This window comes from Hyaena hyaena, unplaced genomic scaffold (genome assembly GCF_003009895.1).
Source record: "Hyaena hyaena isolate Hyena2069 unplaced genomic scaffold, ASM300989v1 scaffold_212, whole genome shotgun sequence".
Lineage (NCBI taxonomy): Eukaryota > Metazoa > Chordata > Mammalia > Carnivora > Hyaenidae > Hyaena > Hyaena hyaena.
Window position 1 is genome coordinate 256351 of NW_024080845.1, and position 23109 is coordinate 279459.

General features: G+C 43.1%; 1 protein-coding gene across 2 annotated transcripts in view; it reads right to left on the minus strand.

The window, feature by feature from the left end:
- Positions 1–23109, minus strand: part of ARHGEF3 (Rho guanine nucleotide exchange factor 3) — a 271390-nt gene that overhangs the window by 161329 nt on the left and 86952 nt on the right. The window contains exon 1 of one of the 2 annotated variants that reach the window (XM_039242448.1): positions 17267–17355. The exons of the other annotated variant lie outside the window; for it this stretch is intronic. Coding sequence (XP_039098379.1) covers positions 17267–17317 — 51 coding nt within the window. The 5' untranslated portion in view covers positions 17318–17355. Of the gene's footprint in view, positions 1–17266; positions 17356–23109 lie in introns of those variants that run through there. 2 annotated transcript variants of the gene reach the window in all.

Consider the following 23109-nt stretch of genomic DNA (forward strand, 5'->3'; position numbering starts at 1 on the left):
TGGAAAAACATTATCTCTGATTAATAAGGATGAGATCTCTGAGATGTCTGGGTGGCTCAGTAGGTTAAGTGTCTGCCTCTTGATTTTGGCTCAGGTCATGATCTCACTGTTTATGATTTTGAGCCCTGCACTGGGCTCTGTGTTGTTAGCACAGAGACTATTTGGGATTCTCTCTCTCTCTCTCTCCCTCTCTCTCCCTCCCTCAATCCCTCCTTCCCTCCCTCCCTCCAAATAGATAAATAAATTTTAAAAGAAAAATAAGGGTGAGATGTGTATTAGGGTGATTTTCCTCAGTTTATTTGAAAGGAGAATGGGAGTGAATAATTTTAATATTGTGTTATTTTCAGCCATGAAAAAAGTCCTGAATTTCTGCAGACTTGTTAATTTCCTCTAAAACTGTGTAAAGTCGGGTCCTGGCCCACCTCCCACCTCCACCCTCATTCTCTCTGCTCTGAGTTCCTGCTTCCTGTAATCTCAGTTCCTCTTCCTCCATGCTCCCTCATGCCTGGAGTCCTCTCCCCTCCACCCTTTCTCACAGGGACCTGCTCATCTTTCAAATGCCAGCCCTGTTAAGGAAGTATTTCAAGATGGTTCTAAACCAGATCAAATCTCCAGGTTATATCCTCTCAGCATCATGTGTTTCTTCTTTGTTGTACTAACTCATCAAAATGTCACCATTTACTTGTGTGATTCCTTGATTAATGTCTGATTCCTCCCTCAGAGCTGAGTTCAACGAGTGCAGAAACCAGATCGAGTTTTACTCACTATAGCACCTCTAGCACCTTCTACTGTGAGGGCAGAGTTTAATGCTATGCTGCCACCATCTTGAAATTCTTCGAAATTTCTTAACAAGGGCCCTGCATTTTCATTCTGCTCTGGACCCCACAAATTATGTAACCAGTCCTGAGAAAGAAAGAATGTATAGGGACTCTTCTGTGATTGGTAATCATTCTGAGGCCACTTTCTGGTTCTGAGGCCACCATCCCTAAAAATCCAAAGCAAGTTTGATAGCCAAGCATCTATTAGTTCAAATATTATACAAATATTTATTAGGCAACTCTATTTGCCCACAGAGTGGAGCCCTTCTGAGCACAGAGCCCTGTCCATGAAGATGGCCCCACTCCTGCCTTCTTCTTGGAGGTCCTGATCCATGTTACTTACAGATGCTTCTGACTCTTCTGATATATCCTGGGCTATATGCCACCATGGACTTCACCACTCTGTGAACAGTCTAGGTTTCATGGGACAGGACCTCCCTGGCATGGGCTCAATCCTGAGGACAAGAAATTCTGTCCCCCTTAGAATTTCAGTTCTGTTGTCTTTGCCTGCCTTTTGGCTCAGGCCAAAACAGAATCTCTATTGTGCAGAAGCACCTTTTTAATCTCCCTAATTTTGAAATCCTGGTTCTCCTCAGGATGTTGTAAAAGCTTGCCAGAAAATGGCTCCCTGAGTTCGGCAACACTGCCCGCCGCGTTTCAGCCAGGCTTATCCCCAATGCATCTGTAAGTGTTTACTTGAGTGGCCACAGACCCACAGCATTGTTCTACTCCCTGGATGTCTCCCACTGAAAAACAACTGATAAATGCCACACAGTGAATTAAATTTACAGGCAAATTCAGGAACGCCAAGTCTGTTAGCAAATTGTAATACCATCTTGTGGGAGGGATAGCAAAAGTGGAGACTGATGTTATTCATCAGAACAGAGTGTCACCAATGTTAGGGAGAATGCCAGAGAGAGTTGAACACTAAGAATCTCAATAGATTTTTGAATTCAAAGAAAGAAAAGTGATACATTGACTTAACACCATTTGGGTAGCTACTGGGGGTAGTGTTTCCCAAAGGATAGGTCTGTTGCTACAGGGGTTTGTAAGATCATGTTAGACAGAATGTTTCCCAGCTGTCTTAGTTTGTGTTGCACCCAAAGCAGATCCTGGACTAAAGATTCAGGCATAAGTTTTTCGTGGGAGGCAGTCCCCCAGGAATAACTGTAGGCAGTGGGGATGTGAGACAGGGAAAGGAAGAAAGCCACTTAAAGGGTATGGAGCCAGCCAGTTATGGTTACAGCCATGGGCAGCAATAGTTCAACCCACTGGGGACCCAAGGAAAGACTGTATAGGATATACCTCACAATTTTCCACTGAGGAATGAGGTGGGGCAAGTATTCCATCCACTAACTCCTGCCTCCCTTTGATGGCGAAGGGCTCCTCGGGATGTTAACTCCCTTGGCTGGAAATCCCCTCAGGTAGAAGGACAGAGGAAGTCACAGGTAGGTACAGGGGACTCTGTAGGTGACAGGGTGGGGGCACTGGGAGAGTCTGCTTTACTCATCACTATGTTTTCAGTTCACTGTCCAGTCTGAATCCATCAAAGAGAAAGGCTGAGTGTGGGCTACCTCACCTTGAACGCACGCCTAATGCTTACCAACCTTGGTCTTTCTCTTCTGGGAGCAGAGGCTCAGGTAACAGTACCTAGCTAGAAGTTAGTTAAATTGTTTTTGAATATTTATTTGTCTTAACTGTTCCATTCTATTTATGGCAAGCATACTGGTTTTCTGTTTATCACAATAATATAAACTTTCTTTTTTTGAGGTGGGGGGAGGCAGGAAGCACACGCATGCATGCATGAGCCAGGAAGGAGCAGAGAGAGAAGAGAGAGAGAATCCCAAGCTTAGCACGGAGCTTGAGGGACATGGGACTCAATCCCATGACCATGAGATCATGACCTGAGCCAAAATCAAAAGTCAGACACTTAACTGAATGAACCACCCAGGCGCCTCTAAAGTTTCCATCAAATATATAAGAGAAAAAACTGTATTGTTTTGTAGAAAATCAGTAAGTCTTTTTCAACATTAAGGGCTAAGGTAAAAGGTGATCCACAAATGAGTGAGGTTTAGCAAACACTTTCTTTGTGGAAAATCCCCCTTCCAATGGTCACACAAAGTAACCATCCCTTATGTTTTGCTCATGACAAGTACAGAAAAGCAACACTGTGGTGCCCTCTGGCTGGGATGACTGCAAGGGGACTCCTTTTTTCCTGTGCCTTCTGGAGACGATCTGTAGTCTTCTGTCTGCCCAGTCATGGATTAAAAATGAAATTCATATCTAATAGGTCTAACTTTAGCCACAGGAAATGGGAGTGCTTGGGACCCAAAGGGTTAGCCATACTTTGTTTGAGGATGGGCACATTATCTTTACTGAACCTTCTTCCTTCCCCTTTTTGGGAGGGGAGGGAGTGGAGGCTAAGGTTTGGGGAACAGGCAGGAAGGGAGGCCTGCTTGATCTGTTTCCTGGTCTCCTCTGTAGGAGTTTTCCCTCTCTGTTATCAGTTCTGGCACTCAAATTTATGCTACATTTCATTAGGACCAAGCAGTGCCCACTTTGGGATGTATTATAAAAGATATCTGGATAATGGAAACCACTCAAATGAGAAATTTAAAAACCCTCTATGTTGCAAACATCCAGATGCCTTGACAGCAGATATGAAATGCTTCTGGAAAGAAAAGAAAAGAAAAGAAAAGAAAAGAAAAGAAAAGAAAAGAAAAGAAAAGAAAAGAAAAGAGAAGAGAAGAGAAGAGAAGAGAAGAGTAGAGAAGAGNAAGAGAAGAGAAGAGAAGAGAAGAGAAGAGTAGAGAAGAGTAGAGAAGAAAAAAGAAAGGAAGAGGGGAGGGGAAAAGAAAAAAGGAAAAAAGAAAGAAAATTTAAACCTAGTTTTTAAAAACTTATATTTGCCTATTTTCTCTGGCCTTATTACAATGTACATAATTTGCTGAAATCTGTTTTATAAATTATTACCCATAGCTGCCAGATCACAACTGATGCTACCTTTCTCTTAGGGGATGCATAAGTAGTAAATAGAGCAAATGAGGAATAATTTTTACCTGATTTTTTTTAATGTTTATTTATTTTTGAGAGAGACAGAGAGTGAGTGGGTAAGGGGCCAAGAGAGAGAGAGAGAGAGGGAGACACAGAATCCAAAGCAGGCTCCAGGCTCTGAGCTGTCAGCACAGAGCCCAATGCGGGGCTCAAACTTGTGAACCGTGAGATCATGACCTGTGAAGCTGGATGCTTAACCAACTGAGCCACCCAGGTGCCCCTATCTGGTTGCTTTCCAGTTTTTAAGGTCACGGAACTAGCTATGTGATCTCAGACATTTCACTCTCCCTCTCTAGATCTCAGTTTCATTATCTGTAAAATGAGGGAGCTGGACCAGGAGACCTCTAAAGTTTCCTTCTAACATTGTTTGGATCTATAACAAAATGTGACCAAGGAAAATGCTGAGTGGGAAATATTTTCTAGAAATAAAGAGGAGATTCTCAATTTGTCTCAAAATCATGGATTACAATCCTATCTGTAAACAATATTTTCAAAACATAAGGTCTATGTTCAGATCCCAGCATAGGCTAGTGAACTGAACAAAGAAGGTGACCCATAAATGCATACAGAATGAATGGACAAAAGCACCTCCATGGGCATCTTTTGAGGACCCAAGGCTAATGCCAGTATGACCAATGGTCAATGAGAGAGAACAGAAAATGCAAGAGTTAGGAGAAGAAAGAAAGGGAGGGTAAAAATGAGAATGAGCAACGGAGAGAGGACAGGAGAGGAAAAGTAAACATACATAAATAGTCAATGCTGGTTATTCGCAGAAGTTACATTCTATAAAGTCTCCTTGAACAGGGAGTTAGTGAATGTAGGGCTAAGTTTCTGCGAGCCTCTGGTCACAATATTTTCATCAACCAATCAAGACATAATCTTGTTTCGGGGCACCTAGGTGGCTCCGTTGGTTGAGCATCCGACTTCAGATCAGGTCAAGTCTTCATGGTTCATGAGTTTGAGCCCCACGTTGGTCTCACTGTTACCAATGTGGAGCCTGCTTCAGATCCTCCGTCCCCTCCCTTCTCTGCCTCTCCCCTGCTCATGCTCTCTCTCTCTCAAAAATGAATAAACATTAAAAAAAGACATAAAAAAAGACAATCTTGTTTTATGCGTGTTTCTAGTTAAAGACACCGTCTTTAATATATATTGTTGACTCATTAACATTGAACTCACAGCCAATAGCACTATAATTTGTGTCTGCAGGGAGCCTGTGGAACACATGTGTTTTCTCTATAAGGCACACTGCAGCCATCCTGTGGTTAGATGACACTGCAGTGCTACACTCAGGGGCTGTGTTAAATAATGAAATCAACAAGTCGCACAAAAATGTGAAAAACATGTATTAAATAGACCATGAAAAAGACACTTGTTTACAGTATAAGAGAGGAACAAGAAGGCAGGGTGTTACCTTGATTGACCTCGGGTAAGAACATGCATATGCAGTCATTCAAATTTTTTGCTACTCTATTCATGTCCATGAATGACTGCAAAGGTGCTCTGGGTACTGGTCTGGGGTTACAAATATATTTTAGCAAGTGGGCAAATAAGAAATTTGTGAAGGGTGAAGACTGACAGTATGTAGGTATATTTATATAAGTGTGTGTGTGTGTGTGTGTGTGTGTGTGTGTGTGTGTAGAAAGAGAGTAAAAAAAGAAATACATGAAATGAGGAAATGAGTGTGTCACTCAAAAGAGCTTTGGAGTTCATGGTGGGGTCAGGTCCTGCACAGAGTGAAGAGAATAGTGTTATCCATGTTGCCATACCCCTCTCCCCACACCCTTTCTAATCTGAGACAAAAAGATGCTTCAGGCAGGACTTGCTATATAATTTGCAGAACTCTGAACAAAATGAAAATGTGGCATCCCTTATCCAAAAATAATTGTTTCAGGTCAGCTACAGCAAAGCATTAAAATGCACATGTGGCCCTTCTGAATGGAGGAAGGACAATAAGCACCCAAATAGGTACAGGCAGGAGAAGCAGGTCATGGCTTCAGCCCCACAGGGAGGCCTGAGCCGAGGACATGTGGCTGCTTCAAAGAGGGCACCTCACCCCACACTACACTTGTTTGCCCAAAGCCTCAGGTCTTACCTTAATGTCTCAGATTGGGCTTTACCCCAACACCAGCCTAGGTCAGGCAGTGCAGCAAAGCCCAACTTCTTTTCCCTCAGTGCAGATCCACCTGACCCCAAATTAGAGCAAACACCATAAGAGCAAGAGGGGTTGATGGGTGATTTCTATCTAAAATAAAGAGTGGAGGGACACCTGAGTGGCTCAGTTAGTTAAGCGCTGACTTTGGCTCAGGTCATGATCTCGAGATCCGTGAGTTTGAACCCAGCGTCAGGCTCTGTGCTGACAGCTCAGTCTGGAGCCTGCTTCGGATTCTGTGTCTCCCTCTCTCTCTCTGCCCTTCTCCTACTCGTGCTCTGTCTCTCTCACTCACAAAAATAAACATAAAAATTTTTGTTTAAATAAACAGTGGAGTGTCCCCAATTTTTTACTCCTTCCTTATCCAGAAAACCAGAATACAGAACTTGCCTCTGTGTGTTCACATTCATGCACAGAAATGAGTGTGTTTCTTTGAGGCAAAGACTCTTTCTAAATTGTCTATAATTCAGACTTTAGTAACTTATGCTCCAAGGTGAGAAATGGGGGTAGGGTGACAGTGGGCTTGGGGTTAAAACACGATGGCATTTCACACCCATCAGACCGGCAAAATTTAAAAATCTGACAACACTAAGGGCTGGAGAAATGGGGACTCACATAAGGTTGGAGGGAGGGTCACGGACTAGAGAATAACTTGACAGCTTCCAGTCAAGCCAATGATGTGCATGTCTTACTGGTCAGCATTCCTCTTTCAGGGAGATACTCCAGGGTAATTCTTGCATGTGCTGGGCACTTAGCAACACGCACATGGATATTCAGGATGTGTAAAGAAGCAAAGGACTGGAAATAACAGGAATATCTATTTGTGCAGAAGTGGAGGAAAGAACATGCACCAACATCCCTGTCAGTCAAAACTGATCCATCAAGCAAGCTTCCTCTTTCACACATACCTGCCCAGACCATTTCTTTGCTCTCAGATCTGTAACATGCATGTCAGCTCCAGCACCGCTAGCCTCCTACCTGACTACATTTGTGTTTCTATAGTTTATTTTGAGTCGACCAGAATCACATGGGGCCTCCATGCTTTCAGACCAGTGATGCTCAGATTTTTTGGTCTCAGGACCAAAAAAATGATTGAGGGCCCCAAAGAACTTCTGTTTATGGGGGTTATGTCTGTCAATATTTACAGCATTAGAAAATAAAATTAACATATTTTAATGAAAATTAACTATATTTTCAATGTTTATTTATTTTTGAGAGACAGAGAGAGTATGAGTGAGGGAGGGGCAGAGAGAGAGAGGGAGACACAGAATCTGAAGCAGGCTCCAGGCTCTGAGCTGTCAGCACAGAGCCTGACGTGGGGCTCAAACTCATGAACTGGGAGATCATGACCTGAGCTGAAGTCGGACGCTTAACCGACTGAGCCACCAAGCGCCCCTAACTATATCTTCAAAAACAAAAACACAGTGAGAAGAGCGGCGTTGTTTTATACTTTTACAACTCTCTTTACTGTCTGGCTGCATAGGAGACAGCTGAGTCACACACCTGCTTCTGAAATCAACCTGCTGTGATTGTTATTTTGGTAGACACCTATGAAGAAAAGAGTTTTGTAGTGATACAGTGCATTTCTAGGTCTCGGGGACTCCTAGGGTCCTTGGATCACACTTTGGGAATCACTGTTTCAAGTCATTTTCCATTCTGCCAAAAGTTGCCTTCCACACAAACACAATCATGTCATTTCCTGCTTTCTTCAAAATGTCAGTGCTGCCTATGGTCCAAATTCTGCTCACAAAACCCTTCCCATTTGGCCATTTCGGTGCCTATCCAAGCTCTATTACTGCCCTGTCTTATGTACTGAGAACTCGGCCCACCACTGGGCACACACCAGTCCTACTTGTTTATATCTCTGTGTCTCAGGCTTCCTCCTGCCATAAGGACTCCTATGCCATCTTTTACAAGTTAATCCAAAGGCCACCACCTCCTCTAGGAAGACTTCTGTGATTTACCCTTCTCTTAGAGTTTCCTCTTTTTGTGTCTTATTTTTTTTAAAGAGGTAATTCAAGTGCATGAGATTAAATTCCAAAATGATAAGACTCTACAATGATTAAGCAGACCTCTCTCCCACCCCAGCTATCCCTTCCTCTCCCAGGAGGAAACTACTCTGATAGGTTCCTTCTGCCTTCTTCCAGAACTGCTCTAGACATAAGTAAGCAAATCATTTCTTTTACCCAAATGGTAAAATACTATATATACTGCTTCATACTTCCTTCACACCATATTTTACACAGCCTTCCATGCCATCAAGTAAAAATTGGCCTTGTTTTTTCAATAGTTGCCAATTACACTTTTCAAATATACCATAACTTTTTTATCCAGTCCCCCATTGACAGGGTATATGTGTGGTTTCTGATCTTTTGCGGCAGCAAATATCCTTCTACATAAACCAGTCAACACACATAAGAGACACTGTCACATTACTATCTAGGAATGGAACTACTGGACCCAAGGGAATATATACTTGCAATGTGATAAACATGGCCAAACTGTCCTCCATAAAAACCATTCGAATTTACCTTCCCACTGGGCCAGCATGAAAGATCCTCTTACCCTCACCAAACAGTGTTATCCAACTTTTTTATCTCTGCCAATGTAGTAAATGAAAAATAATACCATGTTCAAGTTTAAGTTGATATTTCTCTAATAAGATCAAATCTCTAGAGTTGTACTGTCCATATATGATAGCCTCTAGGTATATGTGGCTCTTGAGATTTAATTTTAATTTATTAAAATTGAATAGACCTTAGAACTCAGCTCCTCAGCTAGACTAGCTACATTTCGAGTGTTCCCTAGCCAGCGGTGCCCAATAGCCTCTATGGGAGGAGACAGTGTAGATTCCATCATCATAAAGAGTCTTCTGGACAGTCTGCTCTAGAACTTGTGCTGTCCAATGACTATCATGAGCCACATGTGGGTACTGAGCACTTGAAATGTGTCTAGTCTGAACTGAGATATGTTCTAAGTAGATAATACACACTGAATTTTGAAGACTCCTTATGAAAAAGAGAATATAAAATATCTTCTTAATTTTCATATGGATAATATGTTGAAATACTAATATGTGGATATACTGGGGTACCTAAATTGTTACACTGATTTTCACCTATATATTTTTCTCCCTTTCCATGTGACTACTAGGAAATTTTATACTATACATGTGGCTCAAATTCTATTTCTATGGGATAACAATGCTCCAGAGAGTACAGTGTTCTGTTGAGCCTTGGATTTTAGCATTTTCCTTTGTAACACAGATATAAGTGTAGTCTCTACCGCTATAAAAAGAAAACCAGACTCAGGGCACCTGGGTGGCTCAGTTGTTTAAGTGTCCAACTTGTGATTTCAGCTCAGGTCATGATCTTGCCATCATGAGATCAAGCCCCACACTGGGCTCCTCACTGGGTATGCAGCCTGCTTAAGATCCTTTCTCTCCCTCTGCTTCTCACCCACTCATGATCTCTCTTTCAGAAAGAGAGAGAGAGAGAGAGAGAGAAAAGAGAAAGAAAGAAAAGAAAGAAGAGAAAGAAAGAAAGAAAGAAAGAAAGAAAGAAAGACAGACAGACAGACAGACTCATCAGAATCTCTTCTTCCTCCTTGCCCTTCCCTGCACCATGCAGAAAGGGTGGGCAACAAAAAGAGAAAGGGTGTGATGGTCCTGATGACGAATGATCAGCCCTGAAACAAACCAGTGCACTTCCCACCTGGGCGGCCACAGGCAGGAACCAGTGGCATCGCTGACCCTGAGCAGTGACTGATTTCCTGGTGGCTGTTAAAACAATGCACCAGAGAACAAAGTGCCTTAGAGACTAAGAATAGAAGAATGGCTCCAAATAAGATTTCCAGGACTCTGCAGGAACAAATTCCTCCCCTGTACTCACCCTAACCCGCCTTGCACCCTTGATTTGGCCTGGTCCCTTGGCTTGATGACTGTCCCCATCTCAGCCCCAATCTTCCTGCATTCTCAGCAGTCTGTACACATAGTTCTGGGTGATGACTGAGGGATGGAGTGGAAAGGAGAGGCCAGGGAAAGAGGGGACAAAAGAGCTCACACCATAATGGTTCTGCAGTGGAGACATGGCATATATATTTCTGTCATCCATGTCTTTGACTTTGGATATGAAAGTCTAGAAAGCTCAAGTACTGCAACATGATCCATAAATCTGATAGATCAGAATGACACTGTTTTCTGCCCAGATACTAAGGGAACAAGACTTAATTATATCTGAGCATTAGTCACTTGCCTAGAAGAAAATATTAATTGATGATTATGATGATGATGATGATGTGTCTTTGAGCAAGTGAACTAAGCTTTCTGGGTCTCAGTCTTATCAACTATAAAATAAAGGGTTTGTCAAAGAAAATGAAACACTAACTCAAAAAGAGAGATGTTCATGTCTCTGAACATGTTTATAGCAACACAACTTACAATAGTCAAGATATGGGAGCAATCAAAGTGTCCATTGATAGATGAATGGATAAAGAAGATGTCACACACACACACACACACACACACACACACACACACACACACACACACGAGTATTACTCAGCCATAAAAAAAGAACAAAATCTTGCCATTTGCAACAACATGAATGGAGCTAGAAAGTATTATGCTAAGTGAAACAAACCAGACAAAGAAAGACAAATATCATATGATTTCACTTACATATAGAATCTGAAAAATAAAAACATATAGACCCTTAAATACAGAGAACAAACTGATGGTTGCCAGAGGGAAGGTAGGTGGGGAGATAAGCAAAAGAGGTGAAGGGGATTAAGAGGTACAAACCTCCAGTTATAAAGTAAGTCACAGAGATGAAAGGCATAGCATAGGGAACATAGTTGATAATATTATAAGCATGTTGTACAGTGACAGACAGGAATGATGGTTACCATGCTGAGCACTGAATAATATATAGAATTGTCAAATCATTACCTTGTGCACCCAAAATGAATATAATGTTGTATGTCAACTATACTTCAGTAGTAACTTTTCTTCTTTTTGTTTAAAAATTTTTTAATGTTTTATTTATTTCTGAAAGAGACAGAGAGACAGACAGAGAGAGAGACAGCGTGACCAGGGGAGGGTCAGAGAGAGAGGGAGACACAGAATCTGAAACAGGCTCCAGTCTCCGAACTAGCTGTCAGCACAGAGCCCGACGTGGGACTTAAACACACAAACCGTGAGATCATGACCTGAGCCGAAGTTGGATGCTTAACTGACTGAGCCACCCAGGCACCCCATTAGTAGTGTTTTTATTTTTCAATAAAAATAAATAAATAAAATAAAAAGGCTGGGTTATATGAGCTTTCCTATCGCATCCAGTCCAAAAGTTTTGTGACCCTATGCATATGCAAATAAGACATCACTAACACCTTCATTCTTATTCTTTCAATCATTTATTTTTTTAAAATGTTTTATTTATTTCTGAGAAAGAGAGAGAGACGGTGTGAGCAGGGGAAGGTCAGGGAGAGAGGGAGACACAGAATCTGAAGCAGGCTCCAGGCTCCAATCTGTCAGCACAGAGCCCGACACAGGACTCGAAACCACAAACTGTGAGATCATGACCTGAGTTGAAGTCGGATGCTTAACCAACTGAGCCACCTAGGTGCCACTCAATCATTTAAAAAACACTTATGGGGGGGTGGTGCCTGGGTGGCTTACTTGGTTGAGCATCTGGCTTTTGATTTCAGCTCAAGTCATGATCTCACAGTTTGTGTGATCGAGCCCCGTGTGGACTCTGTGCTTACAACATGGGAGTTGCTTGGGATTCTCTTTCACCCTCTCTCTCTGCTCCTCCCCCCACTTTAAAATAAATAAACTTGAAAAAAAACCCCACTCATTGGGCCAGCCATTAAAATGAGCCAGATCCTGTGCCTGACACTGGCATACACATACGGAAAAACCTCTCTTCCAGTAGATGAAGTTCTTAAGACGGGAAGGAAAGAGGAGGGGAGGGAATAAGAATGAATACTCACAGCAGAGTTCTTTAGTTGGGGCCACCTGCCTGCACAGAAATTTTCACATCTCTGTGCAATTTTCTGAAGAGAATATAAAAAATGCATGTGACTTCCAAGAAGCAGAGGGCTAGTGATTGAGAGAAACTATGATAGATAGGCCAGGTACCATGCTAAACTCTTAGTACCTGATAGGTGATCAAAGTGTTAGCACCCAAGGCAGTGCACAGAGTGTATGAGAACAAATACACAAGGGATGTGATCTGGACCCTCCTTGGTGCACAGCCTACCTCTTTCCCCACATCAGGATGATCTCTTTGTGCATAAATTCTCCCCGCTACTGTGCCTTCACATCCCTCACATCAGAAGATGATAAGCATTGAATAGGCCAAAATAGTATCCCACTTGTTTGACCTAGGATCACTGTACCTGCCTGACCAGGGGTTGGAGGACAGAAGGGGAGAGAACCTGTATGAAATCCTCATCAATAGTCAACACTCCGGAGGTACTAGCAGATACTCATTCATTAGGTATTTATTTAGGACCCGCACCATGCCGGGCCTTAGGTTAGATGTCCTCATCACTGTTGTCATTTCTCATGACTGTATTCCTCTATCCTCAACATGGCAGAATGTTCCACATAAATGTAGGTTTAATGAGTAAATCAGGATGATCTCTGTAGTGGACTGATTTATTCTTCAGCAAACTTCTATGTTCTCTCCTGACCTCCATGTGTTGCTACTGTGACTTGTTCTGGCCAATGGAATAGGGGTGGAAGGGAGAGAGCACCAATCCTGAGCCTAGGCCTTCAGGAACATCATGTATTTCTGTTTGTTCCTCTGGGAGCTTCCAACTTCCACCAAGGAATATACATATGCATAGCTAATGGACCCGTGTAGGGCAGACTCATCCTCCATGGATGAGTATAAGAGCAAATGCTTGCTATAATTTGCCACTGAGTTGGGATAGTTGTTACTTAGCAAAAGCTGACTGAGATGGTCTCCTTGACCCACAGCCAGAGATTTCAGGCAGAAAGTGTTCTTGGCTTTTCTTCTCACTAAGAAGGCATTTTAGCAGTTGGATTATTTAGTGGCTCTCTCTATCCTATTTTCTCTGGGCTGGTAATGTCTCATTCAAAAAAGACAGTAGCCACTATAAAGACCATAATGTGGGCATCTTGGCACTTGGCACAGAGACAGGCCCAGAGCTGGTACTCAGGCACTGCCTCGTGAATGAAAAGGTGGGCAGACTGTTCGTTCTGGTGGGATGAGCATTGTGAACATCAGTAGCAGGCAGCAACCTTGGCCTCAGATGCTCAGAGCCACACAAAGTGCAGGAAGTGGACCTGGGGCAGACACACTATCATTTCAGACCATATGCAGTAGACCTAGATGTATTTATTATAATGTGTTTCCTAAAACACGTTATAGCACTGAGTGACTACAGGACTGTTTCTATATAGGATGAGCCTAAATTAGAAAATAATAAGTAACAATTGGATAATTGAAAGAAAAACATAAGTGAAAGAGAATAATACAAATAGAATATGGAAATGTGAAATCTGACTGAAATTTAGGAAACACTGACTCAGCTCAAGCCTCATTTTTCTACAAATCACAACTATGATCATAGCTAACTAGCATCTTTGAGCACAGACAAGATGCACTGTTTTAAGGGTTTCACAGGTATTATTTTATAAACTCCTCCTAGTAACTGAGGCAGATACTACTATGACATCCATTTAGCAAGTGAGATAACTGAGGCTCAGGTAAAGAACTTGCCCAAGGTCAAGTGGCAGTGAGGATTTGAATCCAGGTGGTTAAATCTCCAGGATCCAGGTTCTTAAGGGTGATGTCTCCATTGGAAGACCTGGTACCCAGTGAGGTTCTGCATTGCCCAAAGTTAACGGCAGAACCTAGACCTTGAACCCCAAACTCCGGACTCCCAGCCAGCCCCTATCCCTGCTCCATGAGAAAAGCAAGCACTAATGCCAAGAACACCTAGGATTTCTGGCCGGGGCCGGGTGGGGTCTGCAAGAAACAAGGGAGAGAGGTGGTAAACACCACAAGGAAGACTTGGAAGGAAAGCGCTGGGGATATAAACAAGGCTGCCAAATAGAGGCAGATGCTCAACAAATGCAGAGGAGCTAGAATATGGACAGAATTATTCAGTAAAAGAGGACCGACATGGCAAGCCTTGGCACACAGGGGCTGCTTCCAGAGCTCTTCCCAAGAGATCCGCCTGCCCTGGTCAGCATTGGGAACTGGTTTCCCTAAGTGACAACCACACAGTCTATATTTAGGTCCTAAAGTCACCCATTGTTTCTGTCTCGGTGGACACTCGGGGTCAACACCCTGACCTCGCCCTCTCCGAGTCATACCTCTGAGTGTTCTATCAAGAGAGGCCTTTTGAGGATCTGGTTTGAATCAGCTTCCCCTTTCATGACTCCCACTTGGTGTTCTGGGGAAGCTGTAAAACATGGCTGGAATAGGAGCTTTAAAATGAAGCACTGGCTAGGGGTGCCTGGGTGGCTCAGTTGGTTAAGTGTCTGACTCTGGATTTTGGCTCAGGTCATGATCTTATGGTTTGTGAGTTCAAGCTCCATGTCAGTCTCTGCACTGACAGTGCGGAGCCTGCTTGGCATTCTCTCTCTTTCCCTCTCTCTCTCTGCCCATCCCCTGCTTGTGTGCGCTCTCTCTCTTTCTCAAAATAAATAAATAAACTTAAAAAAAAATGAAGTATTGACCTTCTGTGGAATAAGCTTCCTTTCCTTCACAAAATCAAACCAGGGCCATGTTCATCTCTATATGTAAGATGCTTCACAGCCCTGGTGTTGCTAAGCCTTTACACACTCAGGCTTCATGTCTCCAGTTCTACCAACATTCTATAGTCAATAAGACTTGGGACATGGATCACATTTGCTGAGTGCTGACTCTGCTAGGCACTGTCATGAGTCATTTCATTTATTCTTCATGACAGTCCTATAAAGTAGGCACTATTTATTATCCCCATCTTACAGAACAGAAAACAGATTCACAGACATTTGGTAACATGCCTAGGATTGCATGGCTAGTAAGAGACAGAGCTGGGATGCAAACCTACATCTGTGTGGTCTTAAAATCCATGGCCTTAATCATTACACTCTACCATTTCCCCTCCAATACAGAACTACCTTGGCCACCTCTCAGAAGAGGGATTTATGAGACCTTTAAAGGGTTTCTCCCCTCCTGCTCTCTCCACCACATCCATCTACCAATTGCCCCTCCCATACCCAGCCCCAATTCCTCCAGACTCCTTCTCCGGGGACTCTCAGAACCAAGAAAAAAAAATTTATTCAGTAACATTTTCAAGAGCAAAATAAAGGTCAACAGCCACCTAGCCGATTATATTTTAAGTTCCAGTTGATATCCTTGAGAAATGTACTTTTAAATGTACTCATTTAACTTTCAAATATGAAAGAATTATTTTTTTACTTTTTGTGTAAGATATTTACATACCTTAGATTCATATCAGAACTAAAATGGGTTTAGAGAAATTTCCATTTGACAGGTAGGGAAACTGAGTCCAGAGAAGGTAGTGATTTGTCTAGATGCCTCTTAGGTAGCCACTAATTGGACCATAGCAAACATCCACCAGAATGAGCTGATTTGCCAAAGGGTAAGAAAGCAAAGTGTTACTGAAGATGCTGCAGGTGGATGTGGAAAGCCCCATGATTGAAATCCTCATGTAGTATGTAATGGCCAGGAATGCCATTTTTGGATCCATTCTGCCTAAGCTTGAAGCCTGATCCACTGCTCTCCAGCTAGGTAACCTTGGGAAAATTATTTATCTTCTCTATACCTCAGTTTTACCCTCTGAAAAATGGAGATAATAATCATAGTCAACTCTATAGTGTTGCAGGAGTTTTATGCACTAACATGGTAAGTGCTTACTAATGTGAAAAGTATCTAATAAATGATATCTAGCAATGTATTATTTTTTATTTATGTTGCATTAACTATCACTAAATTGTACTAGGACATTTTATTTTATTTTATTATTTATTTTTGAGACAGAGACAGAGCATGTGTAGGGGGAGGGGCAGAGAGAGAGGGAGACACAGAATCTGAAACAGGCTCCAGGCTCTGAGCTGTCAGCACAGAACCTGATGCGAGGCTCAAACCTATGACCATGAGATCATGACCTGAGCCGAAGACTGTGCCACCCAGGCACCCCATGTACTAGGACATTTTAAATGCTGTCAATTTCTGTATCTCAAAGGCTCAAAAATTATTCTTTATCAGGTTAGTAAACAGCTGGATGAGTCAGATGGGAAAGGAGAAAGATGATAAAACCAAATTACATGAAACAATTAAAAATGTATGTCTAGAATGGTCATGTATGAGAGTGAGAATCAGCATTACAAAAATCAGTTTCAGGATTCGGTACGAGAAACAGAAAAAGCAATGGACACTTTCTTTGGAAAATAGAGGTAGCTTCTCCAAAGCTTTAACACCTACCCACAAAGAAAAGGGACAGAGAATAACCCATCAGGCCTTCTAACCACCCTTCAGTCTGTCAAAATGTAACACTTCCAGCCGTTCCTTCAGACATAACCAAACCAGGCATCAACACTCTTAATGAGAACACCAGTGAGTCTGAATCTCCTCTGATAATATCTGTCTTCATCTTCTCAATGATGAACACATTGAAAACACGAGACTCACTCTAAGGAAACCGACAAAAAAGTCGTTTCAAGCAGAATGAACTTCCAAAGTTAATTTCAGCCATCTTTCAACCCAAAGGAGAAGAGAAGATCTTGGAAATCCACTTTAAAAAACTCCCGGAACAAAAAACACCAGAGGACAGATGCATCCTTTCTCCCTTTCCCCCCTCTTAATTGAAAACACATCTCTTAAAAATTAAAATACTACCATCGTGGAACAAAGAGCGAACTTCACCCCCCCCCCCCCAACTCACACACTCTCCTCCAATCACAGATGCTAAAGGAAGCACTAACAGCTAGGCACTCACTTAACTCACCATCTCCACCAAGCAACCATTTGTGGTCTTAAACACAACCACACAGCTCTTTTCTGATTCACACTAAAGTGACACAGAAGTCCCTCTCCATCACCCCAGGTGCTTTTAACAGCAGCTCCTTGCTCCTTTTCTCGGTGAAAGACATCTTCGCCCTCCCACATCTCAGTTCCTGCTTGGCACCACCCAGCCAGGCACGGGTGGGAGTTGGAAGCTGGACCATCATTCCCGGCTGGCTCTGCCGCAGGGAGCTTACCTGCGCCCGGACAAAGAAGCAGCACCACACCATGGGGCGGTCCGACCTCATCCACGCAGAGTCCCCCGCCCCTAACTGCGAGGGAGCCCTGCAGGCAGGATTCTCTGAGCTGAGCAGAGCATGGTTTCCCTGAAGGAACTCCTCCCCGCCACTTGGGCTGCATGACAGGAAGTGACAGGGGGCCATCAGTTAAAAGTGTCAGAAGCTGAGACCACACCAGCCAAGAGCTCCCCACCTCCGGCGGTTTCCTTGCCTGCTGCTGCTTTTTCAGAGCACTGTGCCTTTGGGCATTCAGAGGCACACCAGAAATTCAGTGTCTGGTTGGCAATCTCCAGCCTGTAAGAAACAATGCTCACTGGGTCCCCACCTAAAGCCATGCTGGGCACTGTGGCAGCTCTAAAGAAAGGGTTCGCTGCTAGAATCTCAGGCCTTGAGTCTGGAGCTTTGCAGACCGAAACCCAAACATCAAGCTGAGACGGAGAGAGAAGGGATGCTGGGAGAACTCTGTATCTTCAGAGCGGAATCAATAGTCCACTTGAACTTAACCCAAGAGTCAGCAGCCCTGCCCAGGACACAGAGCCCTCACTGAATCCCAATTTCATAGCAACTAATAAATGAGAGTGGTGATAAATACCACACCCATCCGTTTCTTTTCTTTCTTTCTTTTTTTTTTTTTTCCTGAGGCAAATCTTCTCTTGAGAACCCCCTTCAAAATAGCTGCCTCTGGAAACCTCCCTTTCTGCTTTTGATGTGGATCACAAAAGGCCTTACTGCTCTTCTCAGAGATATTATTTTAAAAAAAAAATTTTTTTAAATGTTTTATTTATTTCTAGGAGAGAGAGAGAGAGAGACAGCATGAGCAGGGGAGGGTCAGAGAGAGAGGGAGTCACAGATTGAAACAGGCTCCAGGCTCTGAGCTGGCAGTCAGCACAGAGCCCGACGCGGGGCTCAAACCCACGAACCGCGAGATCATGACCTAAGTGAAAGTCGGACGCTTAACCGACTAAGCCACCCAGGCGCCCCTCTTCTCAGAGATATTATGGGAGTAGCTCCTGGCTGACATTTCTCATTGTACCAAACGGGGTCTTTTCACAGGATGAACACCTTGTCCAGGTTGCCTGTCTTTCACAAAACCCAGACTCCTTGGGGGACACAGATTGTCTCACAGTGGCCTGCATATTCAGGTGAAAACTATGCCCTATTCAACTCCTCCCCACAAACAATTCAACATCCTCACCCTCCTTACGTAGTACCAGTGGGTCTCAAATCCAAGGACATACAATTCTAGTGCAGCTTTCTATGATTTGTTTTTAGTTTTCAGTTTTCTAGTGGAGTACTATTTGATCTACAAATCTTAGCTGCAAAGATTTAGGCAAAGGTTTCCAGAGGCTATCTTACAAATACACAGATTTTTAAGAGCCTGCACTTGTCTCAGCCCTGAGTAAAGTGGGGAACTCAGCAAAGAGAGAACGAGCTTCAATCCAAGACTCGACTCTAGAATGGACAAGAAAGCAGGCTCTCTCCACCGTCATGCTGCCGGGATCTTGCCCCCCAACAAAGAGCCTCTGGAGAGAGCCTTTTGCCCTGTAGACATTACAGAAGAAGGCAGTGGGCTCTCAAAGCACTAATGACTGGAGAACAAAATAAGGGCTGCCAGGGTTTGAAAAAAAAGAAAAGAAAAAGATTGAGGGGGCCAAGAAATAGCTGAGCTGAGCAAATGTATTTTTTATGGGGACAAAGTCTAGGAAGGCTTTTCACAGCAGGAGATACATGGGTAGAATTCTGAATGGCTTTCTAGGCAGAACTGGCAAGAGCAATAGAGGTGAAGTGCAGGCCCACAAGGTGCTTTGCAAGAAAAGCAAATGCTTTAAAACCACTGCTCTGACAGACTTGGGTCTTGCTTCAAGGAGCTTGAAGGTGTCCTATCTGTTTGGAGAAAGAAGGAAGTGAAATTGCTGTGAAAAAGCTCAGCCCTTTCAGGCAACCATCTGGGTCACCTCAAAGCCCACATGTGGTACCTACCAGGTCTGGCACTCAGCGATGCATGTCAAAAAAAAACAAAACAAAACAACAAAAAAAAACAGCAGAGCCCACAAAAGGTGGGTTTCAGCTCAATCTTGGGATCCCCTATTTCCAAAAGTCTGACTCCCCACAAAGCAAGCCTGGGGTAGGTGCTGGCTGGTCGGGAAGGAGGGAAGACATTCCTAAATTGGCCTAGTCTCCTGTACAGAACATGGCCTGCAAACAAGCTGAAATTAGCCAGCTCTGGAAACAGCTCAGCTAATGAAGAATGTCAATCTCCAGAGGACCCATAGAGGTTCCCATAAACCCAGCCACTACTCTGGCTTTCAAACAAGCCACTTCACAGAGCCCCAGCCACCAAGGCCAGAATCATCCCAATGAGGATCCAAAGGAAATGTAAAATGACCATGGCATACCAGACTTTATTTCCTTTCTGGGGGAGGGAGGACACCTTCACATCAACTAATCTGAGAATGATGAAGCCTGACTTCTGGCTGCTGACTATGAATGAGAAAGAAGAACCGAAACCCAGAAACCGAGAAAGAAGTTGCAGCACTTCGTGGAAGAGGTGAAACTTGAGTGGGTCCCAGGGCAGGTAGCAGTGGAGGAGTGAGGAAGGGCAGGAGAGCCAGCAGGTACCCTGGCAAAGGAAAAGGAAGGAAAGAACAGGGCATGGCCACCTCCTCTGACAGCCCTGCTTTGACCAGAAGCAAGAACTCCAGCAATGAAATTGGTCCATGCAAAGGGCATCTGGGAGGAAACTTTCAATAATATGACACGCTTGCTGTACAGAGTTCAGGTTCATTTTTAGCTTTATGGCAGGAGCTTCTAGAGGAACAGGAATGTGGTTTTTTTCTCCATGGCACCTGGGATCCTACCAAGTATTCAAATATGTTTTTCTACTGATTTTTAAATTTCAGTTTCTTTAATTTATTTTGGGAGAGGGCACAAGTAGGGGAGGGGCAGAGAGTGGGAGACACAGAATCCCAAGTAGGCTCCGTGCACTGTCAGCGCAGAGCCCAACATGGGATTAAATCCCACGAATCGTGAGATCGTGACCTGAGCCAAAGTCAATAGTTGGATGTTCCACCGACTGAGCCACCCAGGCGCCCCTAATTTTTAAATTTTAAAAGTAACATGGTGTCATTATAATATATTCAAACCATACATAAATATATAGTGTAAAAAAGGGAGTCTTCCCAAAGGCCCTGATTTTTTTTCTCCACCCTAATCCCACCTGCCACAGGCACCCATGTCAAAGCCAGCAGTAGATAAAGGGGTTATAAACCCAAATGCCTCCGGGGCCAGGGGTCAGGTACCCGGAAGGAAAGCCTGGTGGGCCCGTGGGCGCCACTGAGTATATTGGCCCTAGGTCAGCTCCAGCTAACTGAGGGCCAGACATTCCAGTTTTTCAAGAGAAGCTGGAAACTCCAGGTTAATATAAAATCTCACAATTTTTAAAATGCTGGCAAGAAATTTATTATTTTAAAAAGTGCCACACAGGCCACACAAACACAGTTGCTAGCTGGATTTGACCCAAGTGCCACCAAATTCGCAGTCTTTCCAGACACTTCCTTCTGTCCAAACACACACAAGTCACTGTGTACACATTTTATTTTTTATTTATATTTTTCATAAATGGAATGGCAACATTATCCTACCGCTTGCTTTTTTCACTTAACATCCAGAGCATCCTTCCACCTCATACGCATTTTAGACCCACACAGCAGAGCACGCTGTGGTATGGAAGTCCCTGAATTCATTAGCCCCTGGCCTGTGAACATTCTGCAAACATGAAAGATGACTTGACATGTCGCCTCTCGGTTACTTATTCTTAACTCTGTCAACACTGAGAACATAATTCATGATGAAAGTGCACCTGTGTGCAGATACTAAAACATCCTAAAGCCACAGTTACTAAAACCATAAACAGTGACTGCAGATTTTTGACGTTTTCATAGGAGAACTTGCCGTGCAGTTTTTCACTTGACCTTCACAAGAGTCCTGAGAGAGGCCTCACTGTTATCTCTACTGTACAGATTTTTAAAAACTGAGACTCAAACAGGTGGCAAGAGCCTGCCCCAGAGGGCCTAGAGGTGGCAGGTCGGGAGTGGAGCCTGGGTAGGCTGACTTCCAGGCTCCTGCTATGTGCATATGGCCCCTGGAGCGGACAGCCAGAAACCTGCCCCAGGATGCTCTGGAATTTGACATATGGCAAATGTTGGACTGCAAACCACTGGAGGAGAGAAGGATGGCTAACAAATAGGTAATTCACTTCTTGGAAAGAAAAGCTTCCTTTTAAAGCCCTACTTCACACTCTCCAAGATAAATTCTACACAGATCAGATCAGAGTGGAATGCTAAAAAGAAAAAAAAGAAAAAAAAAAAAACCTATGAAATTATGGGGGTATGGGTTCTCAGGGTATAATGTTTTTCTTTAAGTGTGTGGAGCTGAATCATTAGATATTTATAATGGGGAAATACCCATAAGGCACCTATAATGCAAAAACTGGCCCTGTTCTCCCACATCTGGTTAAAAAACCATACTGCTGGCAACTTCGTATGGGACGTTAAAGAAACTAGTGCCATAATGCAGATCTATCTAAGATAGTACCACATGCTTCCTCGTGATGCTGGAACTCAAAGTGATATTTCCTGTGCTGTCATTCTATATACCTCACAGCATTCTCTGTTGAGAAGTTTCAAGCAGTTTTCTCACCAAAAATATTAGAAGAAACGTATTCATCGAGGTTGTGATCAGCTCATTTACATAAAATAAAATGGTGAACTTTCAGTAGAATTACTTCACTAAAGCCGGTGACTAATGGTGGTTTCCTCCATTTGAATTTTACTCTGATTCTTCAATCCCTTTCCTATTTGTACCCAAGAAGCCACAGGTTTCACAAAAGCTTGGTCATGGCTGGGAATTTCAGGGTCTTTGACCATATTTCATTTGAAGCCTGACATTTTAAAATGATTCCACAAACTGAATGGAGAAATTGATAGTGACACAATCTCACAGGAATGGGATGGTATAGCAGGGGCCAAATCAAATAGTATATTGCACATTGATTTAACCAAGTTTCCAGTATCAGGAAATCATTATTTCACAGATCTTACTTGAATTATCGAATTCAAGTAAGACTAAGAAAAAGCAAAAAAATTGTGTTATGACGGGCAGGGGTGGTATGGTACTGCTGGGTGGTATTACTAGGTTGTCATGAAGACATAATGCATGGCAAGTCAGGGAGAAATAAAAAGAACTTTAAAGTCTTTAGAGCCCGGGAGTTACTTGTGGTCATACACTCTTATTGAATGACTTCATATTCACTCCTCAGGGCCGGAAATGAGGTTAATCCAAGCAAAACTTGAACAACTACTCTGCCCCCTTCACCATGAATCACTGACAAATGGGGGGTCCGCACCCCATTCCAGGCCAAGGCTGGTAGGATGCAAGATGGTTTAACTCAAGAGGCTCAGACCTCGAAAATGCTGATGCTCTAAAGACCTGCTTAACATCCCAGCTTAACAAGATTACAAAATGATGAGAAGAATGTGGGAGCAAACCTGGCTGCCCAAGGTCAAGAATGAATAAATAGAAAAGTCTTCATCTATGGTTTCAACACAAGCACTAAAAATAAATGAGGCTTGAACATGGAAGTCTCAACAGACTGCTAATCATGGCTAATCTTGGATGCTTATCTTGCTGGTTTTGTTACGAGCACTGTATTTTTTCTCTCTAAACAAATCTGAACTTTTATAATCAAATTCCTCACATTATTTTGGCAAGCAACACATAGACAGCTATTTTAAAAAGCAAAT